The 19,510-nt window shown below is 42.7% G+C and overlaps 1 protein-coding gene across 2 annotated transcripts in view; it reads left to right on the top strand.

Annotated features, from left to right (window-relative positions):
- Positions 1-19,510, top strand: part of SYNDIG1 (synapse differentiation inducing 1) — a 218,630-nt gene that overhangs the window by 144,346 nt on the left and 54,774 nt on the right. For both annotated transcript variants that reach the window (XM_066385305.1, XM_066385306.1), the window contains exon 3: positions 1,857-1,994. In XM_066385305.1, coding sequence (XP_066241402.1) covers positions 1,857-1,994 — 138 coding nt within the window. The remainder of the gene's footprint in view (positions 1-1,856; positions 1,995-19,510) is intronic.

Here is a 19,510-nt window from a genome sequence, read left to right as displayed (position 1 = left end):
TGGGTCATATGGTAGTTCTATTCTTTATTTCTTGAGGAACCACCATACTTTCTTCCATAATGGTTGTACCAGTTTACATTCCCACCAGCAGTGAATGAGGGTTCCTTTTTCTGCACAGCCTCTCCAACACTTGTTATTACCTGTCTTATTAATAATAACCAAGCTAACAGGTGTGAGGTGGTATCTCATTGTAGTTTTGATTTGTATTTCTCTAATAGCTAGTGAAGATGAGCATCTTTTCCTATACCAGTTATCCATTTGTATTTCTTCTTGGGAGAAGTGTCTGTTCAAGTCCTCTCCTCATTTTTTAATTGGATTGTTTATTGCTGAGCTTTGTGAGTTCTTTATATATTTTGATTATTAACCCCTTATCAGAGCTGTTGTTTGCAAATATCATCTCCCATTTGGTTGGATGCCATTTTGTTTTATTGTTGGTTTCTTTTGCTGTGCAGAAGCTTCTTAGTTTGATAAGAGTCCCATTTATTTATTGTTGCCTTTACTTCCCTTGCCTTTGGGAATAAATTTAGAAATTGTTCTCTATGGCCAAGATCCATAAATTTAGTACCTATGTCTTCTTCTATGTAATTTACTGTTTCAGACCTTATATTTAGGTCTTTGATTCATTTTGAATGAATTATTGTGGAGGGGCACAAACTGTAGTCGTTTCATTCTTTTGCATGTGGCTTTCCAATTTTCCCAACACCATTTATTAAAGAGGCTTTCTTCTCTCCATTGAGTATTTTTGGCTCCTTTGTTGAAGATTATTTGTCCATATATATGTGGTTTTATTTCTGGGCTCTCAAATCTGTTCCATTGGTCTGTATGTCTGTTTTTCTGACAATACTATGCTGTTTTGATTACTGTGGCTCTGTAGTATAACTTGAATTCAGGTAGTGTGATACATCCAGTTTCATTCTTTTTTCTCAGGATTGCTTTGGTTCCATAAAAACCTGATAATTTTTTGTTCTATTTTTTTTAAATGACACTGGGATTTTAATGGGTTTTGCATTAAATTTGTATATTGTTTTGTGTAATATGGCTATTTTAACCATGTTGATTCTTCCAGTCCTTGAACATGGAATATTTTTCCATTTCATTATGGTTTTTTAATTGCTTTGAATAATACTTTTTAATTTTTATTATATAGGTCCTTCACATCCTTTGTTAAGTTCACTCCTAGGTATTTTATTTTTTTGTTACAATTGTAAAAGGAATTATTTTTCTGACTTCATTTTCTAAAGTTTCGTTGTTGGTGTATAGAAAAGCAATACACTTTTGTATATTAATTTTGTATCCTGCATCTTTACTGTATTGGTTTATTGTTTCTAGTGGATTTTCAGTAGAGCCTTTGGGGTTTTTTATGTACAGGATCATGTCATCTGCCATAAGTAAAACCTTTACTTCTTCTTCCTCGATATGGATGCCTTTTATTTATTTCTCTTTCCTGATTTCTCTGGCTAAAACTTCTAAAACTATGTTAATATGAGCTGATTTTTAAAACTCCCTCTGTCTCTGAATAATGGGTGGGATCCACAAGAGTGTGTGCTCCTGAGACCCAGTTCTGTCCTCTGTAGAGCAGAACTTTCCCCCACTGCCTGGCCCTGCACCCCAAAGATCTGTGAAGTAATTGGCTTTGGTAGGAGTTTATCTTCAATGCAATGACCCAATAACCCTGTATCAGGAATTTTCTCTTCCTCTTCTTGGCAAGAGTTCCCTGAACAGACAGTAACAACAACAGCGACCTTCTGGGGCTGCTTCTTGTGTTGGGTTCTACCTGCACATTCAGAGGGCATTGTAGAGTGGTCCCTTAATTAACCCTTCTCTTCTGTTCTACCCCCACCTGTTCTCTCTTGCAGAGCAACTACTCCAGTGACACAGAGAGTGAGGACAACTTTCTCATGATGCCCCCACGTGACCACCTGGGTCTCAGTGTCTTCTCCATGCTCTGCTGCTTCTGGCCTGTGGGCATAGCGGCCTTCTACCTGTCCCATGAGGTAAGGCCACACACAAAGAACCTTCAGGCCAACAGGAGGGGAGCCCCAGGAGATTTTCAGCACATGCCACCAGAGGGACCTTTACTTTGTGGTTAGAGAACAGGCCCGGGAAGGTCGGGGCCACCTTACCTCAGTGTCATTGTGGAACTGCCCTATAGACCCTGAGGCAAGGTAAGCAATTTTCAGAAAAAATGGCTGACAGAAACAGGTGTCTACTGGGGAAAAGCAGGTAAGTTGGGGCACTTGGCCTTCAAGCAGGGACTTGCGCCCTGCCAGTGGCATTGACCCAGAGTTGGAAAGCACTGTGCCAGGGTGAGGACATCTAACCTACTGAGCATGGAGTCAAAAGGGATTTTGTTTTCTAGTGAAAGCCTCATTCATATAAAATAGATTCTAGATTCGCAGCAGCCTGTGTGTGTTCATCCCAAGTGACGTTCTGCGAGGAGAAATGGTGTATCTCACTGAGTGCCACGCCCTCCTCCCAGCGCTCAGGCTGCTGAAGGTGCAGGCTCCCAGCCTCCTTCACCGCAGAGCATCCTCCCCGGTGTGCCTTTCTGGAACCCAGGTTTTGAAAGATTTCCTCTAGCGAATGAAGAGTATTCTTTAAACAATAACCTATAGTCCCACTTTTATTAATCAAAAAAAGATGTTATACTTGCCAATTAAAGCCTGAGATTTCAGCAACACCATCGTCCCAGCCCAAGAGAAAGGGAAGCAGCTTCCTGGGCTGGCGGGCAAGAGCATGGCACTGCGACCATGGCGCCTCGAACTGCCCCCAGCGTTGGGGTTTCCTCTCCAGCTTCCAGGGCTCGGGCACTGAGGCTGCAAATGGCTGACTTTGGTTTGAAGTGCTGATTTCTCTTGGCTTGAAAACAGACTATCTGGCCACACCCAGCAGTGACTACAGCTGCTTGCCGGTTTCAGTATTGATTCCGTCTTGTTTGACTGGTGACAGGAGTCCCATTGTGTCCTTTTCTTTTTTCTTCTGCCCCCCCCCCTACTTCCTGACACCATACAGGAGAGAGCACTGACTGGCAGTGGTCCTCCTGGAAGTGGCAGCCACTTCTTAGCAGGGACACTCCAGATGCCCTTCAAGGCCATGGCAAAGAGCCACAGGACAAGGTGGGTCCTGCTCAGCGCTGCACTGTGACCTGGTTCTGGAGGATGATGGGTGGGGGGAGGCTGATGGGAAAGCCCTGCACTGCTGAGGCTGAGCTAAACAGCTGTTCCATGCCCGTGGATGGCCTGGAGGCTCTGCTTGAACATCTTCTGTGTGAGTTTGTCCTACAAATGCCAAAGAATCCACTTCTTTGAGGCACAAGCATGGACTAGAAAGAAGGTGCTTGGGTTTGGAAGGGGCCAGGGCAGCTGCGGGTGGAGCAAGGCCAGGTACGCCTGGGCCTCAAGGAGAGGCTGTGTGTGCTGAGGACTGGCACACACGATGGAACTGGGAGACAGGCGTATGGACACATATGCTTCATGTGCACAACATGCTCGAAGAAGATCTTGGGAGGGTAGTGCTTCTGTGAACACTGTGCCGGGACCTCAGTTAAGACTGACAGGAGTAGTTTCACTAGGAAAGGGAAGGGCAGGGTGGAACCAAGAGAACTGGCTTTTCACACACTGTGGGCGGTTCTGGATTTTCCCGTGAGCTGAACATGGGGTGTCAGCCCTCTCGCCTGCATCCCGTCCTGCCACACGGCAGCATGAAGGAGGGCGGGGAACGCTCAGCCTCCTGGAGCCAAACCTGCTGAGGAAAGCCTTTGCCTCACCACACCCCAGCAGGAGGGAATTGTCAACAGCAGAGCTCCGATTGCCTTTTTTTTTTTTTACCTTGGGTTCTGCTAGGACAATTGTTACCTGCTCCGGGAGATGAAAATAGACATCACATAAATCCATGTGTCGGGACCCAGGGAAAGTGAGCCTTGAATAGATGGGGAAGGCAGCGGGAAAGGTTGCCTGTGAGGCCAGCTAGAGAGGCTGTCCCTTGTCTTGGCTGCTCCACATGTCCCGGGGTGGCATCCCTGTCTCCAGAGCAAGGCAAATTTGCATAGCATTTTTGTCTGAAAGATTGTAATTATAATTAAAAATGAAGGCCACAGCTCTAGAGAGTAGCATTGAAAGTCTCTTTCTCAGAAGGTACCTTTGTTCTTCCCAACATAAGAACCTCTTAGACTTGGGCTTGATGAGTCATGACATTCAATACCTTCAGCATTAAAGAGAATTCTGATTATCTGTTCAACAGTGAATGTGAAATGCAGTTTCTGTGGGGGCCTCTGGCCACAGTTTTCAGAGCTCAAGTAGGACTGGAGGGTTTGCCTTCACTGTAAGTAAGAGGAGGAACCCCGAGGGCCCCAGCTCTCCATCCTTCTTCCCATTGTGCTGCGAAGATGGATTTCCATGCAGTGGGACCACAGCAGTGAAGAAATCTCTGGAGGTGAGAGGCCCTCGCAGGGCCTGAATTCAAATCTTCCCCCATGGGAACTACCAGGCGGAGACTAGGCCCATGCAGCTGTCTTCAAGACAGTGCACAGATGTGTGGCTCTGGGCCCTGCTGCAGACCCGGGGCAACCACCCCGGCCCCCAGGCTACAGTACAGCCAGGAGGCTGCCGGGCACGCTGTGTGTGCCCCTGCAACCTGGCACAGACACACACTCTGGCCAGTCCTGGAGGCGAGCAGGCCCATGCACCAAAACAGACACACTCGGAGAGTCGTTGCACTAGATTAGATCAGTGCTGTCTTGGCCAGGCCATCTGTGGGCACTGAGGGAGGAGAACCCAGAACCATCCTGTATGGTCCATTGCAGTGGCCACCAGTGCTTCCTGCTGTCCAGAGGCGCTGGGAGCTGGAGTGGTGATGTCAGAATAGAGCAAACAGCATATTTAGGAAGCCCCGACCCCCCAAGTTCCAAATCTTTGATACTAGATGATATTAGGGGTTTTTTTTTCTTTTATCACAGATCACATTTTACTATAGTTACTGGCAATTAGACAGTGTCTTCACTTTGTTAAAATAACCATTCAGTGAAGTCAAGAAACATGCGAGTCCACTTTAAGAAAACAAGTATCTCAGTGGTTGGGTGACACGGGGAAGGTGGGGAAGCAAATCAACAGGCTCCGTGGACTTACAAAACCCAGGACATTTTCTGTTCTGTCCTATTCCAGCCGGGCTCAGCTCAGTAAGCAACTTCTCCATGCCTCAGTTTCCTGAGCCATAAAATGGTGTTAAATAACGTATGACAAGGAGCTGACCAGGCGTAGAGGAGTGAAGTTAGAGAGGAAGTCCTCACAAGGTACCTGGAAAAGCAGCAGTTGCTGAACACACCCTCCTGGAAATCCGAATTGTCGGTGCACATTGGGGCCCCGGGTGAAGAGGCACCGAGAAGGAAGCTTAGATTCTTTTCTACAACAGAGTTTGTCATTTGAAAAGGTGTCGTAGTAGTAACAGCAGTAATAAAAGTGTTTATAAACCAGGTAATATATGTTGATCTACCAGGTGCTGGTCCCATGTGAAATACCGCGCACCTTTCTCAGGGTGTGGTCCTGACCAACAGCGCCAACACTGTTAGAAATGCACGCTGTCTGGCCCCACCGCAGCTCTGCTCAATCAGGGCCTCTGGGGAGGGGCCAGGAACCTGCATTTGCACAAGCCCCCCCGCTGGTCCTGATGCTGCGTCAGTCTGAGCAGTGCTGCTGACCACGCGTGACCTCAGCAAGTCTGTGATGCGGCACTAAGATCACATCACTTTGTGACCATCTAATCCAGGTTTAGTGAGGCTGGGTGTGTCCTAAGGTCAGAGCTGGCTGGCAATGAGCTGGACTCAGGACAGCCTGGCTTAGAGCCAGGCCTGGAAAAGGCAGCTGATTGCACCTGACCATGAGGAAGGACTTGGCATGGAGGACCCTGGGGGAGGATGAATATAGCACTTGTCCACGACATCATTTTACTCCACCAGCAGGCAAGCTTCACGAACCACTTTATAAAGGAGAAAGTGCTGTGTGCAATTCTGGCAGATATTTGTAAGAACTGATGCTTCTAAATAACATTGAGGATAGAAATAAATCCATAATTTTCTGAGCAACTACTGTATTTTAATTAATATGCACAGTTATTAAATCTTTGCAATGAGTCTGAAAAGTGGGAAATTATTATTCTCATTTTATAAATGGAAAAAAATTGTTTTCAAGGACTTAAATAATTTAATTTAATTTAACTTAATTTAATTTAATTTGAACAGAAGGGTAGTAGCCTGCCCTGTGGTGGCGCAGTGGATAAAGCATTGACCTGGAATGCTAAGGTTGCCAGTTTGAAACCCTGAGCTTGCCCATTCAAGACACATATAGGAGTTGATACTTCCCGCTCCTCCCTTCTCTCTCTCTCTTTCTGCTTGTCCTCTAAAAATAAAAAAATAAAAAAATCTAAACAGAGAGGTAGCAAGTATGGGTACATGCTGCAAATATAAATATTTCTAATCCTTAAAATCAAATTTTCTCCAGTATAAGTTTCACTTTTTATCTGTTTGACAACAAAAACAAAAGCATGGTACTGGCTTCTAACTCCAGTGCCGCACCTTGCTAGGAAGGTGGTGCAGTGAGGGAGAGAAGCCAGTTCCGGACAGGGCTGTGATGCCAGCCCTCAGTGCCTTCATCCTTCCCATGTGCCAGCTTGAGGCCCCCAGGGGGGCCTGTCTGGAGCTGGGCACGGGACAGGCCTGAGGGTGCATGCCCTGCATCTGCTGCAGATGTCTTCTGCATTTGAGCACTTAATATGTTATCGTTTGGTTTCATTTTATAAAATGTTTTTTTCCTTTGCTAACTGCAACATTATAACAATAATTAAATGAGAAATGGGTATTACAAATCAGAAAAGATTGAAATGGGTATTAAGAATCAGATCATGAATTTTATGAATGGCACCAACAAAGGGAATTGAACAAATTAGGGGTAGTAGGAAGGAATCTCTATACCTAAAAGAATGAGAGTCAAACCTACCCCTTACCTGAGTTCCTGAAATCCATTCATTCATCCAATATTTACTGCACCATACCCTGCTCTGAGTGCAGGGATATAGCAGTGAACAAAACAGTACCAAGCCTTCACAGAGCTATATTCTACTGCTGAGAGGCAGGAAACACAGAAAAGTAAATATAGAGTGCCCAACAGTGATAAGTTATAAAGGAGAAGACATGGATGTGGGTATACATTTTTTAAAAGGGTGGTCATGCAGACCTGGCCAGGCAGCTCAGTTGGTTAGAACATTGTCCCAAAATGCCAGGGTTGCAGGTTTGATCCCCTGTTAGGGCACATATAAAAATCAACCAATAAATGCATAAATAAATAGAACAACAAATTGATGTTTCTCTTTCTCTCTCTTCCTCTCTTTCTAAAAAGAATTTTTAAAACTGCTTAAAAAAAAGTTGGTCATGGAAGGATTTTCTTAGAGGATAGCATTTCATAATAAAACTACAGACAGAGCCATGAGGATCTCTTTGAGGAGAAGCTTTTCAAACTAGAGACATCCTGTGCAAAGGCCCTGAGGTGGGAACAGGCCTGGAATGTTTTGAGAACAATGTGGAGGCCCTCATGACTGAAGCAGGTGCCCGTTGGGTGTGGAAGTAGAAAGTGAGGCAAGAGAAGTAGCAAGACCAGGTGTGTGGGGGCAGACCCCACAGGGGATTTAGCCTGTAACAATGACTTGGGCTTTTTCTTTGGGAAGAGAGCAGTAGTGGGATTCAAATAATTTAACAACTGCTTCTCTGCTCTAATGACCATTTTAAATATAAAGAAACGATATACTGAAAGGTAGTTTACTATTTCAGGTATTTAATACTTAAGAACAATAAAAGAGGTACACAAAACCAGATCATGTTATAAGAAAGAGCTCTAAAATATTAATTAAAAAATATTAAATAATACCTGACAAAAGACAATAAAAGTTTAGGATATTTCCGTATTGCTTCTTGATTGGCGTTCTCACTTGCAATTTTTTCACCTATGGATGGAATGAACTTTACTACAGGCGCTCAGAATACGCTGTTGCACAGATGAATGTTAAAAAAGAGTAAGGACTGTAAATTTGTGATTTCCACATAAGGTAGCTGCCCTGGGCACCCAACTTAGAGAGAACCCTGATGACAAGTGCCATTTTAACAACCAGTTCACCGAACTCAACAAAAAATTAGGTATCGATTCTGCCGAATCAGTGCAAACCAGCTGAATCCCACCAGTGGAGAGAAGCCAATGGGGTGTTTGAGTAGAGAACAGATGCCATCTGCATTCCATCAGGGGAGTGTGTGGAGGGCAGGGGCACCATGCTGGAGGTCCGTGTGTTTGTGGCCTGGACTGCAGTAGCTGCTGGGAATTCCATGGAAAGCCGGCAGTCAAGGATGGGCTGTGGAAAGCCAGCCAACAGTTTTATTATGGGTGTTAAAAGAGGAGAGAATGGAAGGACCAGCTGGAGAATAACTTTCCGCTGGCCAGGAGTGAAAGGGGGCCAAAGGAGCAGGTGGAGCTGGGTTTTGGCCCTTTTCCCCTGGCAGGTAAAATGCCTGGTAGTATCCAAGTAGAAGCACCAGCAGGCAGCTGGATGGGAACATTTTGGAGTTCAAGGGAGAAGGCTGAGCTGAGGACAGGAATGTAACGCCTGGTTTGAGCGTTAAGGTCTCAGCAATGAGGAGGCCAGTGGCAGCACTGACAAGAGCAGTCTTGGAGGTGCTAGAAGGGAAAGCCCGTGAGATCAGGAGGAAGAAACCCTGCAACACCACACTGTACTGCTGGCAACCAGACTGGTGGGATCTGTGCAGGGTGCACAGGGGGGCTTGATGCTGCCTACACACTGGCGCCCGTACCCACAGTAAAGCTCAGTAAGTGAAAACTGTTCACTTAATGAGTGAGCATCACACTTACAATTTGTGTACTTTTCTGCAGGTATGTTGCACTTTTAAAAGTTTTAAAAAACATTATAGAAAAGAGAAGTAGAATTGGGTCACAGCTCATGATGTCAAGAGCCTTTTTTTAATGGGAAAAATTGTAGCATATTTTGATGCTGGTGAACATGATCCAACAAAGGGGTTAAAGCGATATTGCCCAAGGAGGGCTTGTGAAAGACAACTTCCGGAGAGAAGTTCTTGACCAGACCGGTTGGTGAGAACTGGAGAGATCCCTTTCTTACGAGTGGGTGAGTTCATGCAGAGTGGCAGGAGAGCTGTGAGATCAGCAGGAAGCCCGGCAGAAGGCGCAGGTACTGAAGGTTGAGAAGGAAGGGATAGGGAGGAAGCTGTGCGGTGCCCAGGGAGAGCATGGCGGGATCTTGGCACCTGATGGAGGCGGCAGTGCCCTGGCCGCCTCGCCCTCTGCAGGAGCTCCCTCACGCACGCAGGAGTGCATGTGCCTGTGCCGCTGCAGCGGGCAGAAGAGTGCGCCGCTGCCAGCACTCCTGAAGACCGCAAAGCACGGTATGCAGGACCAGTGAGGTAGGCAAAGGAGCAGTCATGACGCCAGGCCATGCAATCTGAGTGAAATGGGAAGGGAGAAGAGGGGGCAGGAAATTGCCCCCTGTTCAGCAAGGATTTGCTGTTCCAGGCACCATGCTGGTCATTCGCACACACAGTTCCCCTCACTCACTCTGCAGCACGCCCCTGAGGGCAGTGCTCCTGTCCACACTTTTAGATAAGGGAACGCCGAGAGAAGTCAAGTGGCCAGTTTAGGTCCCATTTACAGAGGATGAGCCTGCATCCACCTCCTGCTCCAGCAACCTGGCCCACTTATGGTTGGTGCTCGGTAATGAAGTGCTTGGTGACCGATGCTACCCAAATAGTTTTAAGAGAAGTCATGGGCCTGTTTAGACATTATGAATCCCCATCTAGAGAAGAAATATGCTACGTGTAGAGCCCTTTTTCTTCTCAGTGAAGTAAATCCCTCTCTATACTTCCCAGGATATGTCTGTCCCTCCCCCTTTGACTGCATCAGGATTAGATGATACTAAATTATGGAGAGAAACAGGCAATTCTAAGAATATATCTCCTAAATATGACTTTCTCCCGCAGAGTAGGTATCTCAGTCAGGGACATTGCAGGCTATGCCTTTTCCTCCCTAACTAAGCAGCTCTGTGAATTCTGCAAAGGTGGAGGGAAACATTCACAGAATTTGAGATGGAAAAACCTGTCAGTCAGGTAAGCCCTTGTAGAGCTCAGGAGAGACACCACTACTGTTCCTGAGGGAGTGAAATGTTTCCCGCCTGAATCTTTACCCTGATATTAATACGAATTGTTTACAGCTGCTTCCTAGGATTCTTGTCAGTATTTCCACTCCATCACTCAGAAAGGCCCAAACTTTTATGTAATTGCTGTCAATACATTGAGCCACTCAAAGAGATTGAGGACATGGTTTCCTCATAGACTACTAAATGTTTGTTAGATTTTGTTTTCATAGGTGGTCCTTGAGCTACCATGCTGTTGATGTTATAAAAGAACCAACCAGTCCAGTAGGGTCCTAGAGATTTAGATGACTTCTCCCATATCTCAATTTTTTTTTATATCAAAAGAACATGGTGATTTGCCCTTGGAAGAATGGGAAGTTGGTAAGATGATTGGAAAATAGGAGGCAGGGAACTGTTGGGGCTTCTGCTCATTGCCTAGACTTCTGACCTTCTGCAACTGGGATAACGCAGATGTCGGGTGTGTGTGTGTGTGTGTGTGTGTGTGTGTGTGTGTGTGTGTGTGTTTGGCCAAGATCTCCTTGAAGAACTGATTAAATTTGACATTTTCTTTTTGATACTCCCACACATGCGTTTTACCTATGTATCAATTCTGAGTCCTCTCTACCCCCCACCACCCCACCGCCCACACACACACAATCAGAATGGTTCAGCAGTTAACTCCTGGACGGGTGATTTTCTGGGTCCTCACCCTGCCCTCCAGATCCACTTAGAAGATTCAGTGCCATCCACTGAACATCTATTTACATGTTTAGTCTCTATGCCAACCATGTGGTGCCACTGTTGCCCACAGGTGTTGCAACCTGTGCAGGAAGCAAAGGAATGCCAGCCCTTCTTGGTGGGGTGCAGAGAGCTTCAGGACACCACAGAGGGGTGCATGCAGTGTCTTGGGTGCGCCATAGGCAATGGGATCATTTGATCCGTCAGGACTCAGGAGAAAGATTGCTCCTGATTCTTATTCTTTCCTCCTTCTTTCCTTACCCAGCCCATCACCCAAAGCCTCTCAGAGCCTTCTTTCAGAACACATTTGGAGGAACACTCCCCCAGAGACAGATGATAGATGTCCACTGTGCATTTGTGTGCACGTAAAATTCAGGTTGGGAAGGAAGAAATAGTGTGTGCAGAGAGAAGAGGGCTCTGTTAGGGGAAAGGCTACATGTGCTTTTCCTTGTTCCTGCTCTAATATTTCAGGACATAGTTTACCTCTTTAGGGACTATCTCATTCCATTTTATGTCTGCTTCTGAAAGAGCTACAGTTAATAGTGTGGAGTTTCTTCTGTAGCATCAATTTCGGCCTTTTCTCCCAGAGACGCAGAGACTAGGAGAGGGAATGCACTTACCACGGAGTGACTGAAAGGCCTGGGCCCATCAGGGTCAGAACATAGGCTCCTGCTTCTCCTGAGAGGCCCCAAGAAACACCCAGCACCACAGAGAGGTAGCCCGTGAGTACTGGGAAGAAACGTCTGCCATCCTCCTGGTCTCGCCCTAGGCTCCCTAGGACTCAGAACCTGCAGCAAGCTTAGGAACTAATACTTTATTTGGGGGTAAAATTCAAGGCCAAAAAAAAGTAAGGGAGAATAGACAAAAGGCATGGACTGAAGGAAAGAAAAGTAAGCAGGTACCTTACCAGGCTGGCCTCCCAGTGGAAGGAGCTCTTGCTCCCCACACAGGACCTCGTGGAACCGTGCAGGGAGTCTAGAGAGGGAGTTTCTTGTCCAACCCCCAGTACCCCCATGGGTGGAGTGACTTGGCCTGCCTGGACTTGTCATAGAGGAAAGGCCTGAAACAGAACAGGCAGCATTAGGCTGAATGACCCAGAGGCACAGAGATGCTTCTGATGTCCCTCCTCCTGGAAGCAAAAGGGCAGGACTAGAATTTCCTGGGCATCCAACAACCTGAGACAACCCCTCAATCTCCCAAGTGGCTGCCCTTCCTCTGAGGATGCAGGGGGGCTGAAAATGTACCATGTACACTTGTTCTGCTCTGGACCACACCTGACATAAAAGTAAACCAGGTGATACAATAAACTGATATTCAGCCTTTTTCTCAAAATACTGTATTAACCACACTGGAACACCCACTGGATAGGGAATCCTCCCAGGATAACCCTTGTCTGCTCCTGGAAGTGCTGCTGAGATCAACAGTGTCCTGCTGGGCAAGGTTGGCACCCCACCCCAGGCTGCTGGCAGACAGAGCAGAGTGGTGTGGGGCTGGGGTGAGAGCCCTCCACACATCACGGAGCTAGAATGACAGCAGCCCTGAACACGAGTGAGGCGATATGCAGTGCTTTACATGCCCCTCGTTATCACAGCAGTGCTGTTACATGTAATGGAATTGTCACCATTTTACACATGAAAAAGGCATGCAGACCCTATTCAAATCAAGGTCTGTGCTGTGTTTAAATCCTTTAAATATTCCCAGAGCAGGTTCACAGTAGATTTTATTTCATCCTCATGAGGACCACTGAGGGAGGGGCAGGTCCTACTGGCCCAGCAAGGGAGAATACTGAGCTCAGCACCGTGGTTACAGCTCTGCAGGGTCACACCCAGGTCTGTACCTCCCCAGGGTCACATGCAGCTCAGCAGCACACAGCCCTGACCCACAGGGGTGGGGTGGGAAGAAACTGGAATGCTGAGAGAATCTTTCTGTGCATGTTTGGCTTTTAGACATTCTAGTCCAATTTATTCATGGTCACTTTTTATTTCAGTTTCATGATATTTGGTTTTGGTTTCTACTTTTCTGTAGAAAAATTATTTTTCAGTTATTTCCCATTTCTCCTTTCAATAAAGAGATTTTTGTGGCTTCAGAAATTATCATGTGGTATCCAGTTGTTTGTTGGAAGAATTAGTCAAATATATTTTCTGTCTTTATTTTTTAAAATGTTGAACTCTCCAGATATAAGATATGTTATTTTACATGTGTTACTATTGGAAAAAAAGAAAAGGGACAGAAGAAACTCATGCCAAATGTGGGTAATGAACGGTTTTCTTCTCTTTTCCACCTGTGTGTTTCTGTTTATTTGCTTGTTTATTTTAACACCAATAATGTGAAGATGATTTTCAAACCTATCATAGTTTGAAAATCTGTATAGCATAACAAATTGTTTTAAAGCTTACAGCCAAGTAATTATCACCCAAGGCAAGAATAGAATATCCCCAGGGTGCCAAAGCCTCCTTCCATGCTCCCTCCTGATCACAACCCATCTCCCCACCCTGAAACATTATAATGACTTCTATAGGACTTATCTCCTTGCATATCTTTATTGTTTTACTGCCTAGATTGATATGCCTAAGGTTTCAATTTTTACATTTCCTTACTGCACTTGCAAACACTATTTGAATATAAGTGACATCCTTATTTTCTCTTGGGTCTCTAGGAGAATATTTACAACTTTTATTGTTAAGTAGGATCATTTAGTTTCTTATTTTTTTATTATGGATGTATGTTGAATATATTGAAAACATTTTATGCAAATGAAAAAGTTATATGGTTGTTTTTTAATCTCTAAATCTTTCTGTAATTTCTAATGTGGTAAATTGCATTGGCTGATTTGAAAATGTTAAAGTGACCCTGTATTTAAATAGAGTAAACCTTCATTGGTCATACTTTTTATATGTTGTTGAATTCATGTGCTTCTGTGTTTCTTGAGATTTTTGAATCTGTGTTCATGAGAGAGATTCATCTATATTATCTTTTCTGGTAATTTTTCCCTTATGATTTTGGGGTAGTATTAGGAAGAATAGAAAGACTTTCTCTTTTCTTCTCTGTGTCAGTTCTTTTAAAGTAAATTATTTATTTGTTAAATTTTTGGTAACACTCACTGGTGGATCCCTCTGGGCCCAGAGCTTTTCTTGTAAGAAAATTTTAACTATTGATTTAATTTATTTAATACTGATAAGTCTATTAGGTTTGATTTTGTCAACTTGTATTTTTATAAAATTTTGTCAGTTTTATCTAAATTATTAATTTTATTAATCTTTTTAAAGTATGAATTTGGGCCTTCTTTATTTCCTTTTTGGATATAAATAGAAGGATATATAGATAGACATACAGCTAGGTAGAGGAATATATAGACATACCTACCTCCAAAAACATGCTGTTGTTACTGTTTTATATATATTGTCAGTATTTATTTTTATATACTCACATATTCTACTTGCTTTGTTTCTTTTTCCTTCCTAAATCTTTGATCTTCTAAGAAGCTTGAATAATTTCCTTTTTGTCTGAAGAACATCTTTTAGCCTGACTGATGGTAGATAGAGCATTGACATAGGAGACTGAGGTTTACAGTTCAAAACCCTGAGGTTGCCAGCTTGAGTGCAGGGTTGCTGGATTGAGCACAGGATCATCAACCTGATCCCAAAGTCACTGGCTTGAGCCCAAAGGTCACTGGCTTGTAGCCCAAGGTCACTGGCTTGAGCAAAGGGTCACTGGATTCGCTTGAGCCCCCCCAGTCAAGGCACAAATGAGAAAGCAATTAATGAACAACTAAAGTGAAGCAACTGCAGTTTGATGCCTCTCATTGCTCTCCTCCCTCTCTCTTTTCCTTCTTCTCTCTCTCTTTGTCTCTCTAAAACCAATAAAAGATAACAAAATAGAACAGCCTTTAGTATGGATCTGCTGGTAGAAAATTCTGTTTTTTTATTGGAAATGTATTCTCTTTTCTTAAATTTTATTTACAAAATTAAATTTAACACAATGATGTTGATGAATAAGGGTACATAGGGTGAGATGATGTCAGAGTAATGGTGGTGTGAGAGATTCTCCTGATCTCTTCTGTTGAAATTTCAACAAATTCAACAACTATAATGCACTGAAGGAACCCCAGCAGGGCTTGCAGGCACACCTGAAAGATATATGCACTGAATGGACTAAAGGTGGGACAGAGTGAAAAGGGTTGCAGAAAATAAAACACATTTGTGGTGGGCTTTGGAGAAGAGAGGAGACAAACCTCAAGTGACTGGGTTTTTTTTCTTTGCTGAACTACAAGGAAAAGGGAAGCTCAGCCTCTCTGGATTTTGTCTGAGGGGTACAGAGAGGGAAACTCAAAGTGGCTGGGTCTCCTTCTGCCAGGAGGAATGGTGAGACAGAAGGACAAAAGGGGTGATAAACCAAATCAACCAGAATGTGAAGTCACTGCCAGTGTTCCCATGGTCTGTCTGCAGCCCACATTCAGCAGAGACAAATAAAGCTAAAGTGCAGCACCCAGCCTCCCAGATCCCGCCATCCTTACCTCACAATACAGAGAGTGGCAGAGACAAACCCTTCCGCTAGCTCTCCAGAGCCACTCTCTCCCCTGAGAAACAGAGGTACTCCATGTGAGTGCCCAGGTCTGTTGAGACAAGGAAAAGAGCACCAGGAAGCCTGAGATCACCATTGCTAGAGCCACAAAGCCAGAAAGCTGAAGCCAGAAAGCCCTCACAACACTCCCCACCCATCAATGCGACTGCAGCCCTGCATACATCATTGCAACAGCAACATCTCAGTGGACAGACCAGGAACTTAATGGAGCTAAAGGTATAATAAAGTGACACCTACTGAAAGAAACCTCTCAAAACCAAAATTTATTTTTCCTTTTTTCCCCTTTTTTCTTTTTTTGTTTTCTTATTCTTTTTTTCATTTTGAATTTCACTTTTGTTAATTTTTATATTTTTTATTTTTGTGGGTATTTTTTTTTATTTTTGTTTGCTTTTGATCTTTTTTCAGTGGCTTTTCTTTGCTTGTCATAATCTTTTAAATTTTTATGTTTTTATTGTATATTTTGTAAATTATTCAATTTTTTAGATTTTTGTTAATGTTCTTAATAATACTACTCTCAAATATCATCAAGGAAGAAGAAATCAAATACCATGGCTACACAATACAGAGACATAGTTCATAAAGAAAATAAAAAATCTCCAGAAAAAAAAATCTCAATCACGTGGAAGCCTTAGAGTTAAATAATAGAGAATTCATAACTGAAGTTCTGAAAATACTCAACGAGATAAAATGAGACACCAAAGGCAACTTAATGAGCTCAGAAAACAAATTAATGGACAAAACAAATAACTCACCATGTAGATTGAAACTTTAAAAATAGAAATGAAGTAGTCAATACATGAATTGAAGACTGAGGTAGCAAGCTTAGCTAGAACAAGCCAGTTAGATGAAAGTTTAGTTTAGAACAAGCCAGAGAAAGGAAAGAATCAGTGACATCAAAGGCCTAGAGATGCAATAGAGAGGAGAAAGATTTACAAATTAAAAAACTTAAAGAGCTCTACAAGAATTTTCTGATCCCATAAGAAAGAGCAATATAAGAATAATGGGTATATCAGACAAAAAAGAGGAAATGGAGACTCTATTCATAAAAATACTGAAGAGATTTTTCTTAAGCCTATGAAAAGAGTTAAAGCTCCAAATTCAAGAAGCAAACAGAACACCAAGTTATTACAATCCAAGTAGATATATGTGAAGGCACATCATAATAAAATTGTCAAAAATCTATAACAAAGAAAGAATCCTCAAGGCAGGTAGGGAAAAGAACATAACTTATAAAGGAAAGCCCATTAGGTTATCATCAGACTGCTCAGCAAAAACTCTACAAGCCAGAAGAGGGTGTACATAAACATTCAAAGTACTGAAACAAAGGAATTACCAGCCAAAAAATACTATATCTATCAAAGTTATTCTTCAAATATGAAAGAGAAATAAAAACTCTTCCAGACATACCGAAGCTAAGGGAGTTTGTCACCAGGAAACACTCACTGCAAGAAATACTCAAGGTGGCTCTTTGACCAGACACAAAGAAAAAGAAATTAAAACTACAAGTAAAACCTCCAACAAGGTCACAATAAAAACAAGGATAATCTATGACAACAATAACATAAAAGGAGAAAGGATAAAAATCTACAGTAGCAAAGGAGGATGGAGTGCAGAAGTACTCAAAAAAACAAAAGACTCCTGTAAATATGAACATTTTTTTCTTAATCTAATGTTAAAAACCCATGAAAAAGCCACTGCTGAAACACACAGCTTAAAAAAAGAAGAAACAGTAGGAAGAAGTATGGAATACCACCAGACAAAAGCAACTGATAGAAACCAAAAAGAGAAGAATAAAACAAGACACAGAGCTACCAGAAAACAAAACATAAAATGGCTATAGAAAATCATCAAGCATCAATAATTACCCTAAGTATAAATGGACTGAACTCACTGATAAAGAGGCAGAGAATAGCAGATTGGATCAAAAAGCAAAACCCAATCATATCCTGCCTTCAAAAGACACATCTAAGCTGCAAGGACAAAAGTAGATTCAAAGTGAAAGGTTGGAAAATGATTCCCCAAGAAAATAATATCAACGGAAAAGCATGTATAGCCATACTCATATCTGGCAATGCTGACTTCAAGACAAAAAAGGTAACCAGAGACCAAAATGGACATTTTGTAATGATAAAAGAGATATTGTGTCAAGAAGACATACACTTCTTAATATATGTGCACTAAACTGGGGAGCACCAAAATATATAAGACATCTATTGACTGATCTAAAAATAGGAACAGACAAAAACACATTCATACTTGGAGAGTTCAACACACCATTGATGGCTTTAGATAGATAATCCAAACAGAAAATCAATAAAGAAATATCAGCCTTACATGACACCCTGGATCAAATGGACATAATAGACATTTATAGGACATTTCATCCCCAAATGTCAGATTATACATTTTCTTCAGGGTGCATGGAACATTCTCAAGGATAGACCATATGTTGAGCCACAAAACTAACATCAACAAATTCAAGATTAAAATTATACTAATCATATTTCCTGATCACAAGGCTTTGAAATTAGAATTCAGATTTAAAAAGGAAGAAAAGAAACCCACAAAAATATAGAAATTAAACAATATATTGCCCTGGCCGGTTGGCTCAGCGGTAGAGCGTCGGCCTAGCGTGCGGAGGACCCGGGTTCGATTCCCGGCCAGGGCACACAGGAGAAGCGCCCATTTGCTTCTCCACCCCTCCGCCGCGCTTTCCTCTCTGTCTCTCTCTTCCCCTCCTGCAGCCGAGGCTCCATTGGAGCAAAGATGGCCCGGGCGCTGGGGATGGCTCTGTGGCCTCTGCCTCAGGCGCTAGAGTGGCTCTGGTCACAACATGGCAATGCCCAGGAGGGGCAGAGCATCGCCCCCTGGTGGACAGAGCGTCATCCCTGGTGGGCGTGCCGGGTGGATCCCGGTCGGGCGCATGCGGGAGTCTGTCTGACTGTCTCTCCCTGTTTCCAGCTTCAGAAAAATGGAAAAAAAAAACAAAGAAAAAAAAAAACAATATATTCTAAAAAATGACTGGTCAAAGAATAAAAGCAGAGATCAAAAGATATATACAGACAAATTAAAATGACAACACAACATATCAAAATTATTGAGATGCAGCAAAAGCAGTAATAAGAGAGAAACTTATATCAATACAGGCTTATATCAAAAAACAAGAGAGATCCTAAGTAAAGAACCTAACATTACACCTTAAGGAACTAGAGAAAAAATAACAAAGGCAATCCTAAGTCAGCAAACAAAATAGTAAAAATTAGAGCAGAACTAAATGAAATAAAGAACAAAAAAATTTATAGAAAAAGTAAATATAACAAAGAGCTGGTTCTTTGAAATGGTCAATAAAATCAACAAGTCACTGGGTAGATAGACTCTCTAAGGAAAAAAGGGAAATGACTCATATAAACAAAATCTGAAATGAAAGAGAAGAACTTACCTCTGATATCATAGATATAAAAAGAATCATAGTAGAATATTATGAAAGATTATATGCCACCAAATTCAACAACCTAGAGGAAATGGCTAAATTCCAAGAACTATACAATCTTCCTAGACTGAGTCATAAAGAAGTGGAAAACCTAAATAGACCAATAAGCAGAGAGAAAATAGAAACAATGATTAAAAACCTCCCAAAACGCAAAAGTCTAGAACCAGATGGTTACACTAGTGCATTTTACCAAACATTCAAAGATTTAGTACTTATCCTTCTCAAAGTCTTCTGTAAAATAAAAGAAGCAATGCTCCCCAATATATTTTATGAGGCCAACATAATCCTCGTTCCAAAACCTGGCAAGGACAACACAAAAAATAGAAAACTACAGACCAATATATCTAATGAATACAGATGCAAAAATCCTAAACAAAATACTATCAAATTGAATACAACAACTTAAAAAAATAGTACATCACAATTAAGTGGAATTCATTCCTAAAGCACAAGGATGGTTCAACATACAGAAATTGATCAACATCAGCAAAACAAAGAACAGAAATTAGA

The sequence above is a fragment of the Saccopteryx leptura genome, chromosome 5 (assembly GCF_036850995.1).
Source record: "Saccopteryx leptura isolate mSacLep1 chromosome 5, mSacLep1_pri_phased_curated, whole genome shotgun sequence".
NCBI lineage: Eukaryota > Metazoa > Chordata > Mammalia > Chiroptera > Emballonuridae > Saccopteryx > Saccopteryx leptura.
Note: the sequence above shows the minus strand (reverse complement) of the source record. Positions and strands in the feature narration are given on the sequence as shown.